Source organism: Tachyglossus aculeatus, chromosome 4, assembly GCF_015852505.1.
Source record: "Tachyglossus aculeatus isolate mTacAcu1 chromosome 4, mTacAcu1.pri, whole genome shotgun sequence".
Taxonomy (NCBI): domain Eukaryota; kingdom Metazoa; phylum Chordata; class Mammalia; order Monotremata; family Tachyglossidae; genus Tachyglossus; species Tachyglossus aculeatus.
Window position 1 is genome coordinate 106,341,138 of NC_052069.1, and position 17,435 is coordinate 106,358,572.

At 44.5% G+C, this 17,435-nt stretch overlaps 1 protein-coding gene and 1 long non-coding RNA gene across 5 annotated transcripts in view; both read left to right on the forward strand.

Annotated features, from left to right (window-relative positions):
- KCNT1 (potassium sodium-activated channel subfamily T member 1) overlaps window positions 1–9,744 on the forward strand; it is a 290,128-nt gene extending 280,384 nt beyond the window's left edge. For all 4 annotated transcript variants that reach the window (XM_038744726.1, XM_038744728.1, XM_038744727.1 and 1 more), the window contains 2 exons: window positions 4,615–4,699; window positions 9,283–9,744. In XM_038744726.1, the coding sequence (XP_038600654.1) occupies window positions 4,615–4,699; window positions 9,283–9,403 (206 nt within the window). In that variant the 3' untranslated portion in view covers window positions 9,404–9,744. The remainder of the gene's footprint in view (window positions 1–4,614; window positions 4,700–9,282) is intronic.
- A 29-nt stretch (window positions 9,745–9,773) lies between these two features.
- On the forward strand, window positions 9,774–15,788 carry LOC119926602. The gene is made up of 2 exons (XR_005450346.1): window positions 9,774–10,586; window positions 10,831–15,788. It is a non-coding gene; the product is annotated as an uncharacterized LOC119926602 (long non-coding RNA).
- Window positions 15,789–17,435: the final 1,647 nt, after the last annotated feature.

Here is a 17,435-nt window from a genome sequence, read left to right on the forward strand (position 1 = left end):
GAGATTTGCTCTGAACTTGAAGCAACACCTGTGGGATGGTTCAAATTGGCCTGGCAGGGAGATTTTTCTGTGTGAGTTGAATTTATGAGGGGCTCTCGCTTTCCTGGGCTGTGTGGCAATATACTGGGCAGCGGTGGGCTGCGGTGCTTGAAGTCGGTGCATGGTTTCACTAGAAAAACCTGCTTCCATGGAGCAGAGAACCCTGCATTCACCAGAGGCCTCTTCCCAACTACCCCTTCTCCCCCCCAAAACCCCCAGTCAGGGGGGGCATTGCACATATATGATGACTTGGATTGATCAGACTGTGGCTGTCTCTTACCCAGCTTCCATCTGCATCTTCAATTCCCCCACTCCATGTTCCCTGTAAGGCCAAGCCGTGCAAGCCAGGGTAAAAATCATGGTCAGTGTGAAGGGGCAACTAAAAGGTGACCCATTCTGGAGTGTCACACACACTCAGTTCTCCTCTACCGTGGAAGTTTTGGTCCCAAAGAACCTTGTGTTTAAGGTAAACTCGTGTTGTAGATCTCGTATGCACAGTGGCGTCTACCAAAGTGCTTCGTACTGTATTGAGAGAGACACTCCCTGCCGGTGGAATGACCCCCAGCTCCAAAACAGCCTCTATCCAAAAACATACAATGTGGTAGAACTTACAGTACCAGACGTTCTGCTTCTGGAAGCAACTCAGGAAAATTCAGTCAGTGAGTCAGTCAGTCGTATTTATTGAGCACTTAAAGTGTGCAGAGCACGGTGCTAAACGCATGGGAGAGTACCATATAACAGACACGTCCCCTGCTCACAATGAGCTTCCAGTCTAGAGGGGGAGACAGACATTAATATAAATAAATTACAGTTATGTACATAAGTGCTGTGGGGCTGGGACAGGGGGTTGAATAAAGGGAGCAAGTCAGGGTGACGCAGAAGAGAGTGGAAGAAAGTTTGTTTTACTGATTGATTTTGGGCAGCCAGTTACCACCTCGCATTTTTTTTCCAAACTTCAAGAATGGACACATTCCTCCATTCATCAAATACATTTTTCTTGAGCCTTTTTTTTTTTTTGAAAGAGCACTAAACTGAGCCCAGGTTTTCATAGTAGTGCAGCACCCAAGAGTAAGGGAACATTCAGACTTAGCTTTTTCATTTCTGGTTGATCCTGGAAGCTGAGGACTGCTCACCAGTGGCTTTGGGATGTCCAAGACAAATGGAGTCTTCCAAATGGATAAAAGAGCAGTTTCAGCAAATTCACAACTAATTTGCATTCTCAATAGGTGTGGATGGCACAGGGGAAACAAGAAGGCCTGAAGAGTCATATTGCATTTGGGGACACCCCTTCATCCAGAGCCCCCCTTTATAACACTTCCTTATGCCTGTTCATCGTACAGCATCACATGGACAATTGTGGGTGACCCTAAAGCCCAGGCCTAGGGGAGGTGCTTTTTTATTTAAGGTATTTGTTGAGCACTTACTATGTGCCAGGCACTTTACTAAGCACTGGGGTAGACCCAAGCTAGTCAGATTGGACACAGTCCACGTGCCACATGGGGGTTACAGTCTTAATCCCTTATTTTACAGATGAGGGAACCGAGGCACAGAGAAGTTAAGTGACTTGCCCAAGGTCACACAGTAGACAAGTGGTGGAGCAGGGACTAGAACCTAGGTCTTCTAATTCCCAGGCCTGTGCTCTTTTCATTAGGTCACACTGTTCCCCATAGGTCACCCTGCTTTCCAAAGTCAGCTATAAATATATGCAATTATCCCATGCTGATCCAGATTTCATTAACAACAAGTGAATACAGAAGTGTTTAGTGGACTCCCAAGGACAACCCTTTCCTCCAGAGTCATGCCATTCAATGACTGAGCTGCCTGCAGTGAGCAAATTTACCCCGGCCAACCCCAAAGCCAGTCCAATATCTGGAAATTTAAGAAACTGTGACTGATTGTTACTTACTGCTTTGGCCCACTTTATTTCCGGGATGGAGCCCTTGTGGCCCTGCCGGACAGAAATGCTAAAGAGTCTGTCAGGATCTGTTGTCCACTGACACTGACTGGAATGAGCTAAACCAGGGGCAAGGACAGACTCTATGGGGAGGAAAACTTCAAATCCGAAAGGAAAATATTTGGAAGGGAAAACTGAACTGCATCATGCTTTTGAGGTTTAAGTCCAAATATGCCCCTGCTCCTAGTGTCGTTTGAATTTGTGTTTCTTTTGAACCGTTCTTTTTCCCATTTAAATACTTCCCAGGCAGCTGTGGGAGAAGATGGCGTATTTGCCTCTGGGACTTGAGAGCCCCCTTCAAGTGGCCTCAGGGGTCCCACTGAGAAGCCTTGCAGGGGATAGCATCTGGAATCATCTTGGCTACTCCACATGCCCAGCCCTCCCCTTTCCATTCACCTACCTTCCAATGTTTCGCCTCATGCATAGCACACCTTGTCTGCAGACGTCCGCCTGCCGGGGCGGTCCTGCCGTGAGTGCACATTTAAGTGAGGCAAAGAACCCATCCCACTCACCCTGCCGAGAGAATGTGCTTTTGCACGGAAAAACTCCATCTCACTCCCACTCCCCCCTGCTGCCACAAACTCCAATCATCATGGTGGATCCGCGTGTCTTGTTTCGGTCAGCACAAATGTTTCTGTTATAAAGGCTTAAGTCTTTGGAAAGCGATATAGCTTTGGATAGTGGAGGATAGCAGAGATGACTTGGTTTAGGGATGCCCAGCTGGTGGCTCTTCAGAGTTTGCAGTAAAGCCAGATGTATGTTTTGAAAAGGTTTTCTTGAATAGGTGCCACAGGCAGGGTTCCATACCCTAGCGAGGGGTAATTCTGAGGGTGGCTAGTGAATTCTGTGCATCCCTGCCTGATTTCAGAGTCGTGAGATTGCCTCTGGTATGGGAAACTCAGCCAACCAGCAGCACGGGATTGTTTTTTCCAGTTCGTCTTCAGCGGCTAAAGCTTGAATATATTTGGGTTTTTTCCCCCCCACAGAAATGAGCTCCTTAAAGATTGTGCAGTTAACTGCTGCTAAGCACTTTATTTTCCATTCCAGTTAGATTGGCTTGTGACATTGGCTGTAGACAGAAAAGGGAAATTGCAATGCCAGAGTAGAAATGGCTTTGACCTCAGCCAAGGCTGAAATCGTTCACCTGCCTAGCAGGCCCTAGGCCCTGTCAAATTGCTCACAAATATTCAAGAAGCATGTTCTGATTGCTATCTGTTTCCTGGTGGATGGTGTTCTAATTAAAAACCTAATGCCTCCCCTCCCTTCTAAGCATTCCCTGGTAAGTGACTGAGGTAAGCTGTAGAGATTTGCTTACTGATCTCTGGACAAGTTTCCGTCTAGACTCCTGTGAGGGTGATTCCCGGGAGGTGGATGGATCATCCCAGAGGATAAAAGGAGCTGTGTGTGTATAGGGTTACAGGAACTCTCCTCCGACTTCAGGAGCTTTGGCTATGGGAGAACAGTGGTCCCAATAGAATTCCTGCATCCTGGACTAGGAAAAGCTGAAGTCAACCCTTCCCTCTCTACAACCCCCTCCCCGCCCACCCCCAGTCATGGTCCATCGGGAAGAGTCGCTTATGTTTGCCTCAGGGGATAAAGCTGACCTTGTGCTATTGCATGACATCAAGGCATCTGTCATACTGTGTGTGTGTGTGTGTGTGTGTGTGTGTGTGTGTGTGTGTGTCTCAGATGGTACCCCTTCTAGAAAAACACCTGTTGGTTTTATGGCTGGATGCCCTGAAGGATTTGCAGATATGCAGCCTAAAGGGCTGAAAGCCAGTGTTCTCTGTTACTTAGAAGACCACCATCCTCCCTTCTCCTTCCCCAATTCCTGTCACCTCTCTCCACTGGCAGAGAGAGGGTGTGACACAAAGAGTGATCATCAAGGATGAACCAGGCTCTGGAGGCCAGGGGGTGGGGAGTGGGGTGACAGGGGAAGGAGAGAGAGAGAGAGCATGCATGTGTATGTATGTGTCTGTTGGGGTGGATGGGGAGAGACTCCTCCCATTCTGGCTGGGTTTCCTCAAATCACCCTTGGTCACCTGCTTCCTGAAAGATATTTGGAAGGGTGAAGGGAGCAGAGAAAGTCAAGTGCCTCCAGACCCGAACCCAACACCCACTTCTGAGTCACTGGGATCTTTGTGGTCAGCCCAGGATGGGCTTGGATTGGCATCGGGTTCCTTCAGTCACATTGTCATTGCTGGCTTCAATTGCATCTGTGTCTCGCTGCTGATGCTTTTGCTTGAACCGCTTCCCAGGGCCTGGGGTCAATCTTCTGCCTGTTTCTTTTGTTATTTGAAAAAATATGTACTCACTAATGTACGTGAAAACAGACGAGGGAAAGATGTTAAACTCCTGCTCGACCCCCACACGGTAAACACCTGTTCCCTTTGCCCTCTCGGGAGGGTGACTGTGGGATGACTTAGGTCCTGGGCTTATTTAACCTGGATGGAAGTTTTCATAGAGGTGCCTTCTGCACAGGCCAGGGTTTAACTTGCCCTGAGTTACTTGTCATCTGGGCATGTAGGTCCCTGGAAATATGGACTGACTGGTCCAGCTGAACCCCGGGGCCTCAGCCAGGCCGGTGAATTTGGGGGATGTTTTTCTCCTTTCCTTTGCAGATGAAATGAACGATCACCAGAACACGCTGTCCTACGTCCTCATTAACCCTCCTCCCGACACAAGGCTGGAGCTCAATGACATTGTGTAAGTATGGTACTCATTGAACTGATGGTTTATTTTGTAACTACCCCTGCATTTAGCACACACTACTCAGTACGAAGTCAGTTGACATTCACTCCTCTGGGGAGCTCATTCTCTCCCAAGGTTTCAACAGCCACCTCTGTGTAAATGACGCCTAAATCTATCTCACTGGCCCCAACTTCTCCCCACTCCTAACATTCCTCATTTCATTCCCTCTTCTCTCTGAGGCATCTCCATGTGGCTGTCCTGCCATAAAAATAAGTTATTATGGTACTTGTTAAGCACTTTCTATGCACCAAGCACTAGTCTAAGCACTGAGGTAGTTACAAATTAATCAGGTTGGATTCAGTCCCTTTTCCACATGGGACTCAGAGGCTCAATCTCCACTTTACTGATGAAGTAACTGAGGCATAGAGAAGTGAAGTAACTTGCCCAAGGTCATACAGCAGACAATTAAGATCAGTGTGTTTATAACTGGACGTCTCACCTTCTCTCCCAGTCCTATTCCTCCATCTGACTTTCCCATCAGTTGGCAATACCACCCTCTCTATTTCCTAAGCCCACAACCTTGGTTTTATCTTTGACTCCTCACTGCCTTTCAACTCTCATATTCAATCTGCCATGGAATCCTTATGGTATTTTCCCCTCATTTCCCAAATTAACTGCCCTTTCCTCTCTGTCCAATCACTATCCTGATCTAGGTATTTATTTGTATTGCAACTAGATTACTGTAGCAAGTCTCCTAACTGATCTCCTGTCTCTAGCCTCTCCTCTCTCCAATCCATGCTTTACTCTTCTGCTTGGGTCATTTTTCTCAAACATTATTCTACACAAATCTCTTTCATTCTTCAATGATTACCAATTCCTTTCTACGTTAAACTGAAACTCCTGGGCATTGGCTTTGTCACTCCAACAACTTTCTCCCTCACCTTCTCCCACTCCATTCCCTTCACCATTCAACTTTTGCTCTTCATTACTCCAAAGTGATCCTCACTGCCTTGTTCTTGATCTCTGTACCGGTCACCCCTTGCTTACATCCTTTCCCCTACCTAGAACTCCCTCCCTCTCAAGAACTGCCAAATCACAGCTCTCCCCACCTTCAAAGGCATCCCTTCAAAAAAAACTCACCTCCTCCAAGAGCCATTCCCTGATTGAATTGTACGTCCCCCATTGGATTCTATGCAATAATAATAATAATTGTGGTATTTGTTAAATTCTTATTATGTGCCAAACACCATGCCAAGCACTGGGGTAGATACAAGATAATCAGGTGGGACACAGACCCTGTCCCATGTAGGGCTCAATGTCTGTGAGAGAGAACAGATGAGGAGACTGAGGCACAAAGAAGTTGAGCAGATTGCCCAAGGTCCCACAGCAGGCAAGTGGCTGAGCCAGGATTTGAGCCCAAATCCATTAAATCTAGGCCTGTGCTCTTCCCACTAGGCCACACTGCTTCTCTTGGCAGTCATGTTCTCCCAGTACGTATGTATATCATTGATTCATAGTTAAACTTATATTTTTTATCTATTTTTTCTTTCCTATTTGTGCTCTCAGCCGCAGTAGCTTTTGTGACTTGTGACCGTTAGTCTCCTCCATTCGATTTTAAGCTCCTTGAGGGAACCGCATCTTTCTCACGCATACTCCTCATAAATCGAGTATGGTGTATTATTATGATAATTTTTTTTAATCGTATTGAGGGCTTACTGTGCGCAAAGTTGTTGCTCGGTAGATACTATTGGTTGCTAGTGTGGGTCCCTGCTTAATGTCCACCACATTCTGGTATTAGATCTCTTCCTCTGCCTCCAACCCTTTGTGGGGGTCCCTCAAGGCTCAGTTCAGAGAAGAAGCACTGTCTAGTGGCAAGAGCACCGGTTTGGGAGTCAGAGGACACGGGTTATAGTCCTGGCTCTGCCTCTTGTCTGCTGTGTGACCTTGGGTAAGTCACTTCACTTCTCTGCGCCTCAGTTACCTCATCTGTAAAATGGGGATTACAGCACATGGCATTAGGCATAAATGAGTGTTTCTGAGATAAGAATAGGAGAAGGATCTTATATGTACCCCAGTGTGTAGAACAGTGCTTGGCACATGGTAAGTGCTTAACAAATGCCATCATCATTATAATTATTATTCTGGGTTCCCTTCTTAGCTCATCTGCTCCCATAGTCAGTCGTATTTATTGAGTGCTTACTGTGGGCAAAGAACTGTACTAAGTGCTTGGGCGAGTACAATATAACAGACACATCTACTGCCATAGCTTTAATTACCACTTCTATGCAGATGACCCCAAATCTACCTCACTAGCCCTGACCTCTTTCCTTCTCTGCAATTTCACATCTCCTCGTACATCCAGGATATCACTAAATAATAATAATAATAACACTAGTAATAATAATAATATGTTGCCAACTTGTACTTCCCAAGCACTTAGTATAGTGCTCTGCACACGGTAAGTGCTCAATAAATATGATTGAATGAATAAAAATAATAATAGTAATAGTATTTGTTAAGTGCCGGGGTAGATACAAGGTGATCAGGTTGTTGTGGGTTTCACAGTTTTAATCCCCATTTTACAGATGAGGTAACTGAGGCACAGAGAAGTTAAGTGACTTGCCCAAAGTCACACAGCTGATCATTGGCAGAGCCAGGATTAGAACCCACGACCTCTGATTCCCATGCCCATGCTCTTTCCACTTAGCCACACTGCTTCTCTGGATGTCCTCTGGCACCTCAAACTTAATATGTTCAAAACTAAATTCTTTCATTCATTCATTTATATTTATTGAGCACTCACTGTGTGCACAGCACTGTACTAAGTGCTTGGGAAAGTACAGTACAACAACAAAGAGTGACATTCCCTGTCCACAATGAGCTCACAGTCTAGAGTGGGGGAGACAGAAATCAATACAAATAAATACAATTAAAGATATGTATATAAGATAAGATGTATATCTTAATATGTATTATTATTATATGTATATAAGTGCTTTGGAATTGAGTAGGGGAGAGCAGCGGTACCAAGTCAGATCCCTTTTTTAATTATTTGAATTTGAATTCTTCATCTTTCCCCACCAGTAGCATCTTCTACTAACTTTCCCGTTACAGTTGACAACACCATTATCCTCCCCATCTCTCAAGCCCGTAACCTTGGCATTATCCTTGATTCCTCTCTCTCTTTCAAACCCCACGATGAATCTTATCACCACATCCTGTCAGTTTCTCCTCTGCAACATTTCTGTTATTTGCCTCTTCCTTTCCTCTCCAATCCACTGGTCCAGGCACTTATCACATCCCAATTTGAATACTTCATTAGCCACCTCATTGATCCCCCTGCCTCCAGCCCCTCCTCTCTCTCCAATCCACACTTTGCTCTGTCGCTTGAGTCATTTTCCTAAATCATCATTTTGTGAAATTCTGTGAGAAGCAGCATTGCCTAGTGGATATAGCACAGGCCTTGGAGTCAGAAAGACCTGGGTTCTAATCCTGGCTCTACCACTTGTCTGCTCTGTGACCTTGGGCAGGCCACTTAACTTCTCTGTTCTTCAGTTACCTCATCTGTAAAATGGGGATTAAGACTGTGAGCCCTGTGTGGGACAGGGACTGAGTTTAACCTGACTAGCTTGTGACTACCCCAGGGCTTAGTATAGTGCCTGGAACGTAGCAAACACTTAACAAATACCATAAAAAATAAGTAAATCTTCCCAGTTCTCAAAACCCTCTGTTGTCCATGCCTCTTCACAAGAAGAAGAAACTCCTGACCGTTAACTTGGTTGCTTTCAGTCAGCTCTCTCCCCAGTCCTTATCTTTGCTTTTCTCCCAGTACAACACTTTTTGCACCTTCCAAACCAACCACTCACTATGACTTATTCTCATCTCTCCAACTGCCGGCATTTTGCTGAAACCCTCCCCACTGCCTGGATCTTTCTCTCTCCTCCCACATTCGGCAAGCCTCTCTTCACCCCATTTTCAAAGACCTCCTGAAATCACATCTCCTCCTGGAAGTTTCGACTAACTCCGTTATATTTACTCTCTCAAAGGCTTAGTACAGGGTTCTGCACAGTAGGCACTCAATAAATATGATTGATCGTTTGAAGCTTCCTCTGATTAATCTCTCATCTTCCCATTCTGTCTCCCCCACTAGTTGTCACATCAGATTTACTTCAGCACTTGAGTATCACACAACTCAGTAGCTGTACCTGCCATTTGATTTTAGTGTCTGTCTTCACCACCAGATTGTAAGCTCTTGAAGACAGGGATCGTGTCTATCAATCAATATTGTACTTTCCAAATGTTTAGTGAAACACCCAGGTGCTAAATAAAGGCTACTGATGAGATTGAATCTTATCTGAACCATCCGATGTATCAGCCCTAATTATGCTACCGGAAAATTGTGACACAGATTTTCATTTTTGAAATCCGGTGTAATGGAAGACAGTTTTCATTGTTCATCCTTCAGCCTAAGTCCCAAGGGGTTGTAACCAAAGCTTGTCGAAATCAAACATTTTTGTCAGGGGATGAAAGGAAAATGAAATCAGTGAGCGCTCTCTGGGGTGCCCAGTCCAATAATCGGATTTCTCTTCTCCTTCTAGGTATTTAATTCGCTCTGACCCCTTAGCTCACGTATCCAACGACTCTCACAGTCGAAAAAGCAGCTGCAGCAATAAGCTGGACCAGTGTAATCCTGAGACAAGAGATGAAACACAGCTCTGAAGGCCCTCTGCACTTACTCTAACATCTCTCTTGATTGTTAATGCATGGAACCATCTCCAGAAGTTTGTTTTTATTTGTGTTTCGGAGGGAAAATGATGAAAAAGAAAAAACTCATGGTGATGTGCAGTTTGAAAGTTTCAAATGAAAACTGGAGACCAGGGAATCAGTAAGCTGCCAGAGAACTTTCATTGCACTAAAAAAACGCAATTCCTAACCTGAAATCAGCCACTCAGAAATGCCCGGAAAAGAAGTTCCTTCAACTTCAGATTCAGAGAAGACCTGCCCTTCTGAACAGCAGGAAGTTCCTAGATTGAATATTTTTAACCTTTTTAAACTACACACACACACACACACACACACACACACACACACACAAGTACCGCCACTAGTGAAACTCCCTTTGCTGGTACCTGAGGCATGTCTGACAAAGAATTGTGCTAAAAATGGAAAAATACATCAAATCCCCCATTCATTTAAGTCATTAACTTGGACTCTCTATCCCTCTGAGCCACAGGTCACTGTAACCCAGGGGGTTGTAGCAGTTGGAGAAACTGTTGTTTTATTCTTAGTATCAAATTTCTTCCCTCTCCCTGCTGGGGGGCGAGGAATGCTGAGAAAGGGAGAAAGCAGGGAGCTTTCAGGGTCTCCTGACTACGCATCTTGTTTAGAAATTTGGAGGTGAGTGCAGGAGAGCGATGAGGCATCTGTGAGGAGTTGTCTAAGAGGAGGACTTCTGTGTAACTATGCTGCCTCTTTCTCCATTTGGTGGCCTTATTCTGGGGTCCAGGTCCCAGCCCAGGTGAAGGTGTTGAATACCTTTAGAGGCTCAGTAACAGGGATTCTGATCCATCACTCAGAACAGGGGAATGCACAATTCCTCTAAGTCCCAAGATGATGCCTGGCAGAGAAGTTCTACATGCTGTGAAGTTCCATGTGCTTTAATTTCTTTTTCCCAACCACCTCCTTCCCCTCCCTCCATCCTTTCCCCAAACCATGAGTTTCTGAAAGTACCACTAGTTCATTCCCGACAAAGCAGAGTACTGTTCACCCACTAGCCTCAGAAAATCCTTAAAAGAAGTCACCATTTGCTTGCAATGTAGAGAAACTTCTAATTGACCTGCATACCTCCAGATTAGCCTACCCAATCCACAGATACCCGCAGCAAAGTTGCAAGTCAGGTTGGGTAAGTAGACTTATTTTGTGGGTGCAGTTGCAGGTCGGGTGCTAATTATAGTATCCAGGCAGATCTCAACTTCCAAGTCTATTCTTGCTTTCCTTGAAATTTAGTTTTCCTGGAGCGCCCTAGTTTCCCCAAGGGAAGTCCCCTTTGGTAGATTCAGAATTTGGGAGGTTGGAGGGAGTGGGGTTGGGAAGGGGAGGCGCAGTAAATACCACTGATTGAAAGGAGGGTTTTGATTATATTGCAGCTTTGAAGGACCGGTGTCTTGGTGGACTTCAGTCATTGAGGAGTATCAGGCAAATGCTCACGTGTGGTGCCTTGTTTTCAAGCTTCTGTTATGTTATCATCCCATCTGCTGTGTGTGGCTGAGCTCCTGATTTCTACAGGTTGCTTGCTGCCTTGAGAGTTTCCCCTCGTTTTCCCGGCCATCTCTGAAGCTAGGGGACAAACAGTGAGTGCTTCATTGGTTTCACTGCTCTGAGGTTGCTGAATTTAAGGCTTGGGCCTTCGTGGCCATCCCATGGGTTAGCTGTCCTGGCCTCTCAGCCAAAGATAGACTGTCCACCTCCAAGGTCCTGGTGCCACGCTGCAGCCGGAGATGGCTTTCATGAAAACCCTATCCTGCCTATCCATAGCTCCCACACCGACTTGGGAAAAATACAGTTATTGATAAAGAACTCTTTGCTGTCATAATCTGCACATTCCTTCTTTGACAGAGCCCGGGGTTTTGAGAGAGGCGTTGTAAATTTGCTTTGTGCTACTAGGGCCAAGGTAAATTTGGCCTGGAGGACTTTATCTGTGAGAAGGTGGATTTTCTTACTCCAAAACCATAAATGTTCAGTAACATTTAATGGACAGGCTCGTATTTCTAAAAGTACCTTGTTATTGTAATTAATAATTGTGCAACTTCACATCAGCAAAACCAGTTGGCTAATGTAAAGAAAGCAAGACCTCCATTGACAATAGCAGGTTTGTGTGTGACACCCAGTGATCTGTTGGTACCTGTTATGTATTTTGGATATGAAAGTGCTGCCGAATTTTATAGAGTTGGGTGTAAAACAATATATACAGTCTATATGGAGTCTGTGGTGGGCTAATGTAAAGAGGTATGGCTAGTGTAAATAGGCCTTAAATAAGCACAGATTAGAGAGGGAGCACCTGGGCAAACTTTGTGGTTAGAGGATAGGTGACTTTATATAAGGAAATGGAAACAGAAGATGTATTTTTTGTCTATTTTTGCACAAACCAAAATTTTGGTGTACAAATGTCTACTTGAATGCCAGTGCACACAGACTTCCTAAATAGCTCATTTCAAGTTCAGTTCTAAAGGAAAGAACTTTTAGAACAGGCAAAGCACAATTTCAGCCTCAAAGTTAATGAACATTTAAAACTCTTAAGTGAACTTAAAATTTCAAGGTGAATGAAAGTAACCATTATTTTTTGGTCATGATCTGAAACTCAGACATCCATGAAACTAAACTTTTTTATCATATTGTGCTGTTAAAACAATCAGTGATTGATACTGTCTCAATCGTTGCCTTCTAAATACTAAAACATTGCAGCTTTAGATTAAAACTCAGTGCCTGGGTGAATGTAATTCTTTAGATGTCGGGGAGCTGGTCTGAACCTAGACATAGCGGGTTGTCAATTAAAACTATGATATGGGTGGCCTAAAGAAGTAATGGGCCAATTTTGCCCCTGCTGTTATAGTCAGCGTGTGTTTAAAATGAACCTTTTCAGGTTTTGTTTGGTCTTCCCTCAGTGCTTGGAAGAGGAAACAAAACCTCATACAGGAAAAAAAAAAGGTAACTTTGTGCTGCTAACTCAGCTCCTGGGGGAGTTTTTGGAGGCAATCATGTAACAGTGGGTGTACAGAGGCTTGAACTAGGGAAAAAGCATTGTCATTTTCAGGGGGAGTTGCCTGGTTCAGTATCTCTCCACAGTTACCTAAGTATCTTAAGAATGCAGAACAGTTTTCTTTTAACCTCATGGGCCAACTTTAAATGTTAAAGATTCAATAGTAAGTTTGCTTGTGTAATTACTAAAATAATTTTATCCCCCCACACCCTCCCCTCCCAAACACCTAGATTACCAGCATAACTTGCTTTCTGTTTGCTTCCTAACCTTTTCTTTACGGATTGAGGAGGCATTCATTCATCTTCCTGTAAGGAGTCATAAAAGGCTTTTTAGTATCCTGGGAGAATTGAGGAAGGAGAGCCTGTGAAGAAGCTATTGAGGTAGTTAGTAGAATCCCTTTCCCCGGGGAGCTAGAAGCCAATGCCTTAAAGTCTTCACATCCCCTAATTCTCCTTTCATTCCAGGTAGGTGTCTAGATATATGCAAGGTATCTAAGAAGGTAAGATGTCAGATGTCATACTGAAATCCAGAGAATCAATCAGTGGAATTTGAGCACTGTACCTAGCACTTGGAAGAAGAGAGGAGGTAGATAGGATCCCTGACTCCCAAGAAGTTTACAGCATCATGTTATAGAGCAGTGGAATGAGCTTATCAGGATATGTAGGCCTTATTCCATGTCTACACTGGCACACAGCACCTACACCGTATTTTGTAAATATGTGTATAAGATCGTATATATAAGGGAAATGAAAAATCCCTTCTCGTGAGAGATTGACCTTTTTGATTTTTTTTAATTTTAGAAATTAAATGTGAGAACACCTAGAGGGGATTACATGTACAGGTAAATGGTAGGTGATTTAAACAGGTCACAATGATGTCTATGAAAATGGATTTATAATGTAACCTGTAAAAATGCACCTTTAAGTATGTGTGCCCCCTTGGGGGCTGCTCCTTGGGTCACTTTCAATCCAGGATTCACTGGGCAGCTTTAGGATGGCTCGCTAGAGCACATGCGTTGCCTAGAGAACTTTCTCCTGCCACTACTCAGCAAGGAGCCCTACATACCACTAAGGTGAAACTCTTAGCTATAGCTGTCACCAAAGTTGATTTGAGTTTCCTACCCTACAGCTCCATTGTCTTGGAAATCAGAGTTATACGTTGGAAACTATCATGGAGGTGGTGTCCTCTCAGCCCATGAAGTTAATAGCAGACTCGGAGCAGGAGGAGAAATGAACTGGTGAACTCCAACTGATGACACTGGCCGTGCTGTCTCCTTGGCCACCACTCTAGCTCCTTATCAAGTAGGTACTGTTTGCACTGCAACCAACAAGTGGAATATCACTCCACTCACTCACACCTGACCTTTGATTGCCCTTCAGTACATTATTAACAGGATGTGTGGCTCATTTGTCCCAACATTATTCCAGGTTTAAAGGCTAATAGGGTTTTTTTTACTCAAGTACTTACTCTGTGCCAAGTGCTGGGGTAGACACAGAATAACTGGATCAGACACAGTCCCTGTTCTACATATTTAAGATAAAATAGAAAGAATAAATGAGTGTTCACCCACTGAGAGGGTTTTACTTTTATTTATTCAAGCAAGACCCTACAACACCATTCTAAAGATACTAAAACAGTAAGAAAAACTTTTCCACCGGCACTCCCTGAAATCTGAAAATAAGGTTGCAGAAGACTATAGCATGATCTAAAAACACAGTTCAGCATCAGAAATATCTATTTTCCAGTAAGTTTGGCATAGCTTGTAATAAATGCATGCTTTATTAATGGACCTATATTTGTGATGATACCTGAATCTTGGACAAGATTTCATTCTTTACTGTCCAATAAACATCATTTCTGAAATTGTGGGCCTTTAAAGTGATGTTGATATTGCTTTAGACCGTCCCACATTCACACTAGAGAAATAACATATGGCTATATTTTTCTCCACTGAGACTTTCAAATATCTCTAAAGTGTTTACAAAAGATTTTGCTGCTAATAGAGTATCAACCCACTAGACACGTAGTTTTAATTTTTTGCCTGCCTGGTTTTGTGTCTAGATACCAAGAGGTCAATTCAGCATGGTCTTTGGTTCATATCCCTGGGTTTTTCTTTTGTTTCACTGGATTGTTCCACAGCCTACATTCGCCCCTTCTAGTTGTCAAGATCTCTGCAGTAAGGGACAGGGGGTAGGGCAGTCAGGGCGGAGTATTTCCTCCAGACCTTGGTTGTACCCATGCAAAAGTGCAATTTAACGTGGCACAAACCTGTGCCTCCATTTGGATTTCATGTTTAGTTTTTGGACGTGCTGATACTTGAATGTTCACTTGAGGGAGACCCAACTGAAGGGGATTCAGATTACAAAATAACTTACTTGGAACACTGCAAATATCAAGTTGAGTATCAAGATAATATATTGGTTTTCATCAAAGCTTGAGTGGTAACTGAGTGGTAAGGTGCCAAATGATTTCAGATGATTTACAAATGTATACTTGATACTATAGTGGGTTTTTTTTTCTTGGTCAGTTTTCCAAAGCCTCTTCTCCTGAAAAACCTTTAAAAAGAAACTGCTTGGATGTTGGGGCACCCCTGAGTTAAATGTTCCTCTTCAAGTGCCTGACCTACACCTATGGGGTAATTAGCTTTCCTCTCACCTCTTCAAATGATGTGTCTCCTCCTAAGCAGTCTATGTGAAGCTGCTTGGCAACTTCTCATTCCAGTGAATGAGAACAGTAGGTCCCTTTGAGAAGATATCCCAAGCAACATTCCTTTTCCCAACTGCCCTGAATCTTCTCTTCCACTCCCCACCTTCTTACCCCACCCACCCTCGTTAAAAGGAAATCAACTCACTACTGATCTTTACACATTTTTCTGAAACTGGTTTTACTCCCCACTTAGCATCTTCCTTTCAATGCCCTCTTTGGAACCCACCCGATACCTCATTCTAAGGCTCAGGGAGGGAAAGCTTGTAGGTGACGTTCTATTTCTGGGGGAATTGACACTGGTTTTGCCCATGTAGCACACTTCCTTTAGCATATGGAGTGATTCAGTCGGCCTAAAGCAGTTGAGAGGAAAAAAAAATATGAATTTGAGCTAGGTTTCAACTCTGCTCTAGGGAAAAGGCTTTCATATGGCAGTTCAACCATGGTGCATAGGAATGTTAGTTTTGTACATCCTGACAGAAGGTGCGTCCTGGGCATGTTTTTTTTACTGGCATTTAATACTCATGATTTTTTCCATACCTCTGTTCCCCTGATGAAATGTTCCCGAAAAAGCCAAACTGACTTTTGTACAGTGGGATGTAAAGAAACAAAATGTTCAATAAAAGTTGCATGCAGCAACAGAAACTCTTGTCAGTATTTATTTTTGTTTCTAATTTACTGCAGGTAGAAAAGCAAATGCTGCTTAGTAACTGTCATGGAACATCAGGGTTTGCACTAATTTGCATTCTTAAAAAACACTTTTTATGGCATTTTGTTAAGTACTTACTATGTCCCAGGCACAGTCCTTGCCCCACATGGGGCTCAAAGTCTTAATCCCCATTTTACAGACGAGGTAACTGAGGCACAGAGAAGTTAAGTGACTTGCCAAAAGTCACACAGCAGACAAAAGGTGAAGCTGGGATCAAATTAAGGCCCCCTCGAGAAAGTGGGATTGAGAATATAACTATTTGATCATTTCAGGAACATTACCTCTGCCCTTAGGCAGAGGTAACCACTACCCTTAGGCAGCAGGGAGCTTCCTCAGACATGACTTACTTTAGAGTGTGGATTTAATCCCACCACTCTTGCTTTCAACAAAACTGGAATGTCGGCCAAAGAAGCAATCAAAAGTGGTTTTGCTTGTATCTCTGCCTCTTTTCAAGAAGTTTAAAGCTACTGAGTGTTGACCACCAGTGCAGGTGAGTGTTGGCTGGTATATCGGTCTATCTCCCCTCTTGTTGTCTCTCTCTCTCCCTGCCCTGTATAGTAGAAATCTGACAGAAATGGAGATTGGCGAGCACGCTTAGGTCAGTGGTTTCAAGCATGGTCTGGTTGAATGAGCGAAATACATTAGATGTTGATGTTCTTGGAAAGGATCTATTGTAAAGCATCTGTAAGCAACCTGGTTTGTGCAGGGTCTCGGGGTCCAAGGCCTGAGAGTCTCGGTCGGCTTCTCTCTTGGATGAGCCAGTGGGGCAAGGGACTTGGGTAGTTTCAGTTGGTTTTGTCCACCAGTCTTCCTGCTTTCCTGGTTCTCCACCTGTGGACGCCTGGGTAGGGAGTCTGAAAACAGACTGATAGACTTTCTTTAAGTGTTTGGCTGACTGATATTCCCTCCATTTGGGATCAGCCTTCCGATGCAGGAGGCTGGTGTGGCCTTGAGCAAGAGGCTGATATCCTGCATCTTCCGGGCAAGTCCCTGGCGAGGCCGCAGGACAGGAAAGTTGTCTTCTGTTGAAGCCTGGGCTGACCCCACAGATGTCAAGCTGTCCCTCAAGGGATCTTTTGTGACCCTCATGTTCCATGCTCTCCTTCGCCTGGGGCTGCCCAGCTCCATCCTTCCACTTAGTGCTGGCAGCAGGGGTGGGTTGAGGCCCAGTTTCAGGAAGGTCTTCACTATCTGCGAGTCCCTCACTTTCCCTAGGGTTAAGAGCCAAGAGGATGGGAAGTTTAGACGTGACATCCAGGTTTGCAGTTTCTTTGAGACCCAGAGGGATCCTGCCCCTGCCTGGCAGAGGGTCAGACTCCAACTCCCTGGAAGGGCCCTGGAGAATGGCTGACTGTATATCCTCTTCCACATGCAGCAAACCCTGACCCACGTTTTGTCCTCCTAGTGGGTCTGGGCTTTTCTCCCATTGCAGGAGGCTGTCCTCCTTCCGAAGACCTGCTTTGGGCAAAGGAAATGGCGATGTACTCAGACCTTTCTGACCAGTCGGTAGGGAGTTGAGGCAGTCTGTTCTGCCGGGCTGCTGCCCATTCGGAAATGTGAGGTTCAGAGGAGATGCACAGGGG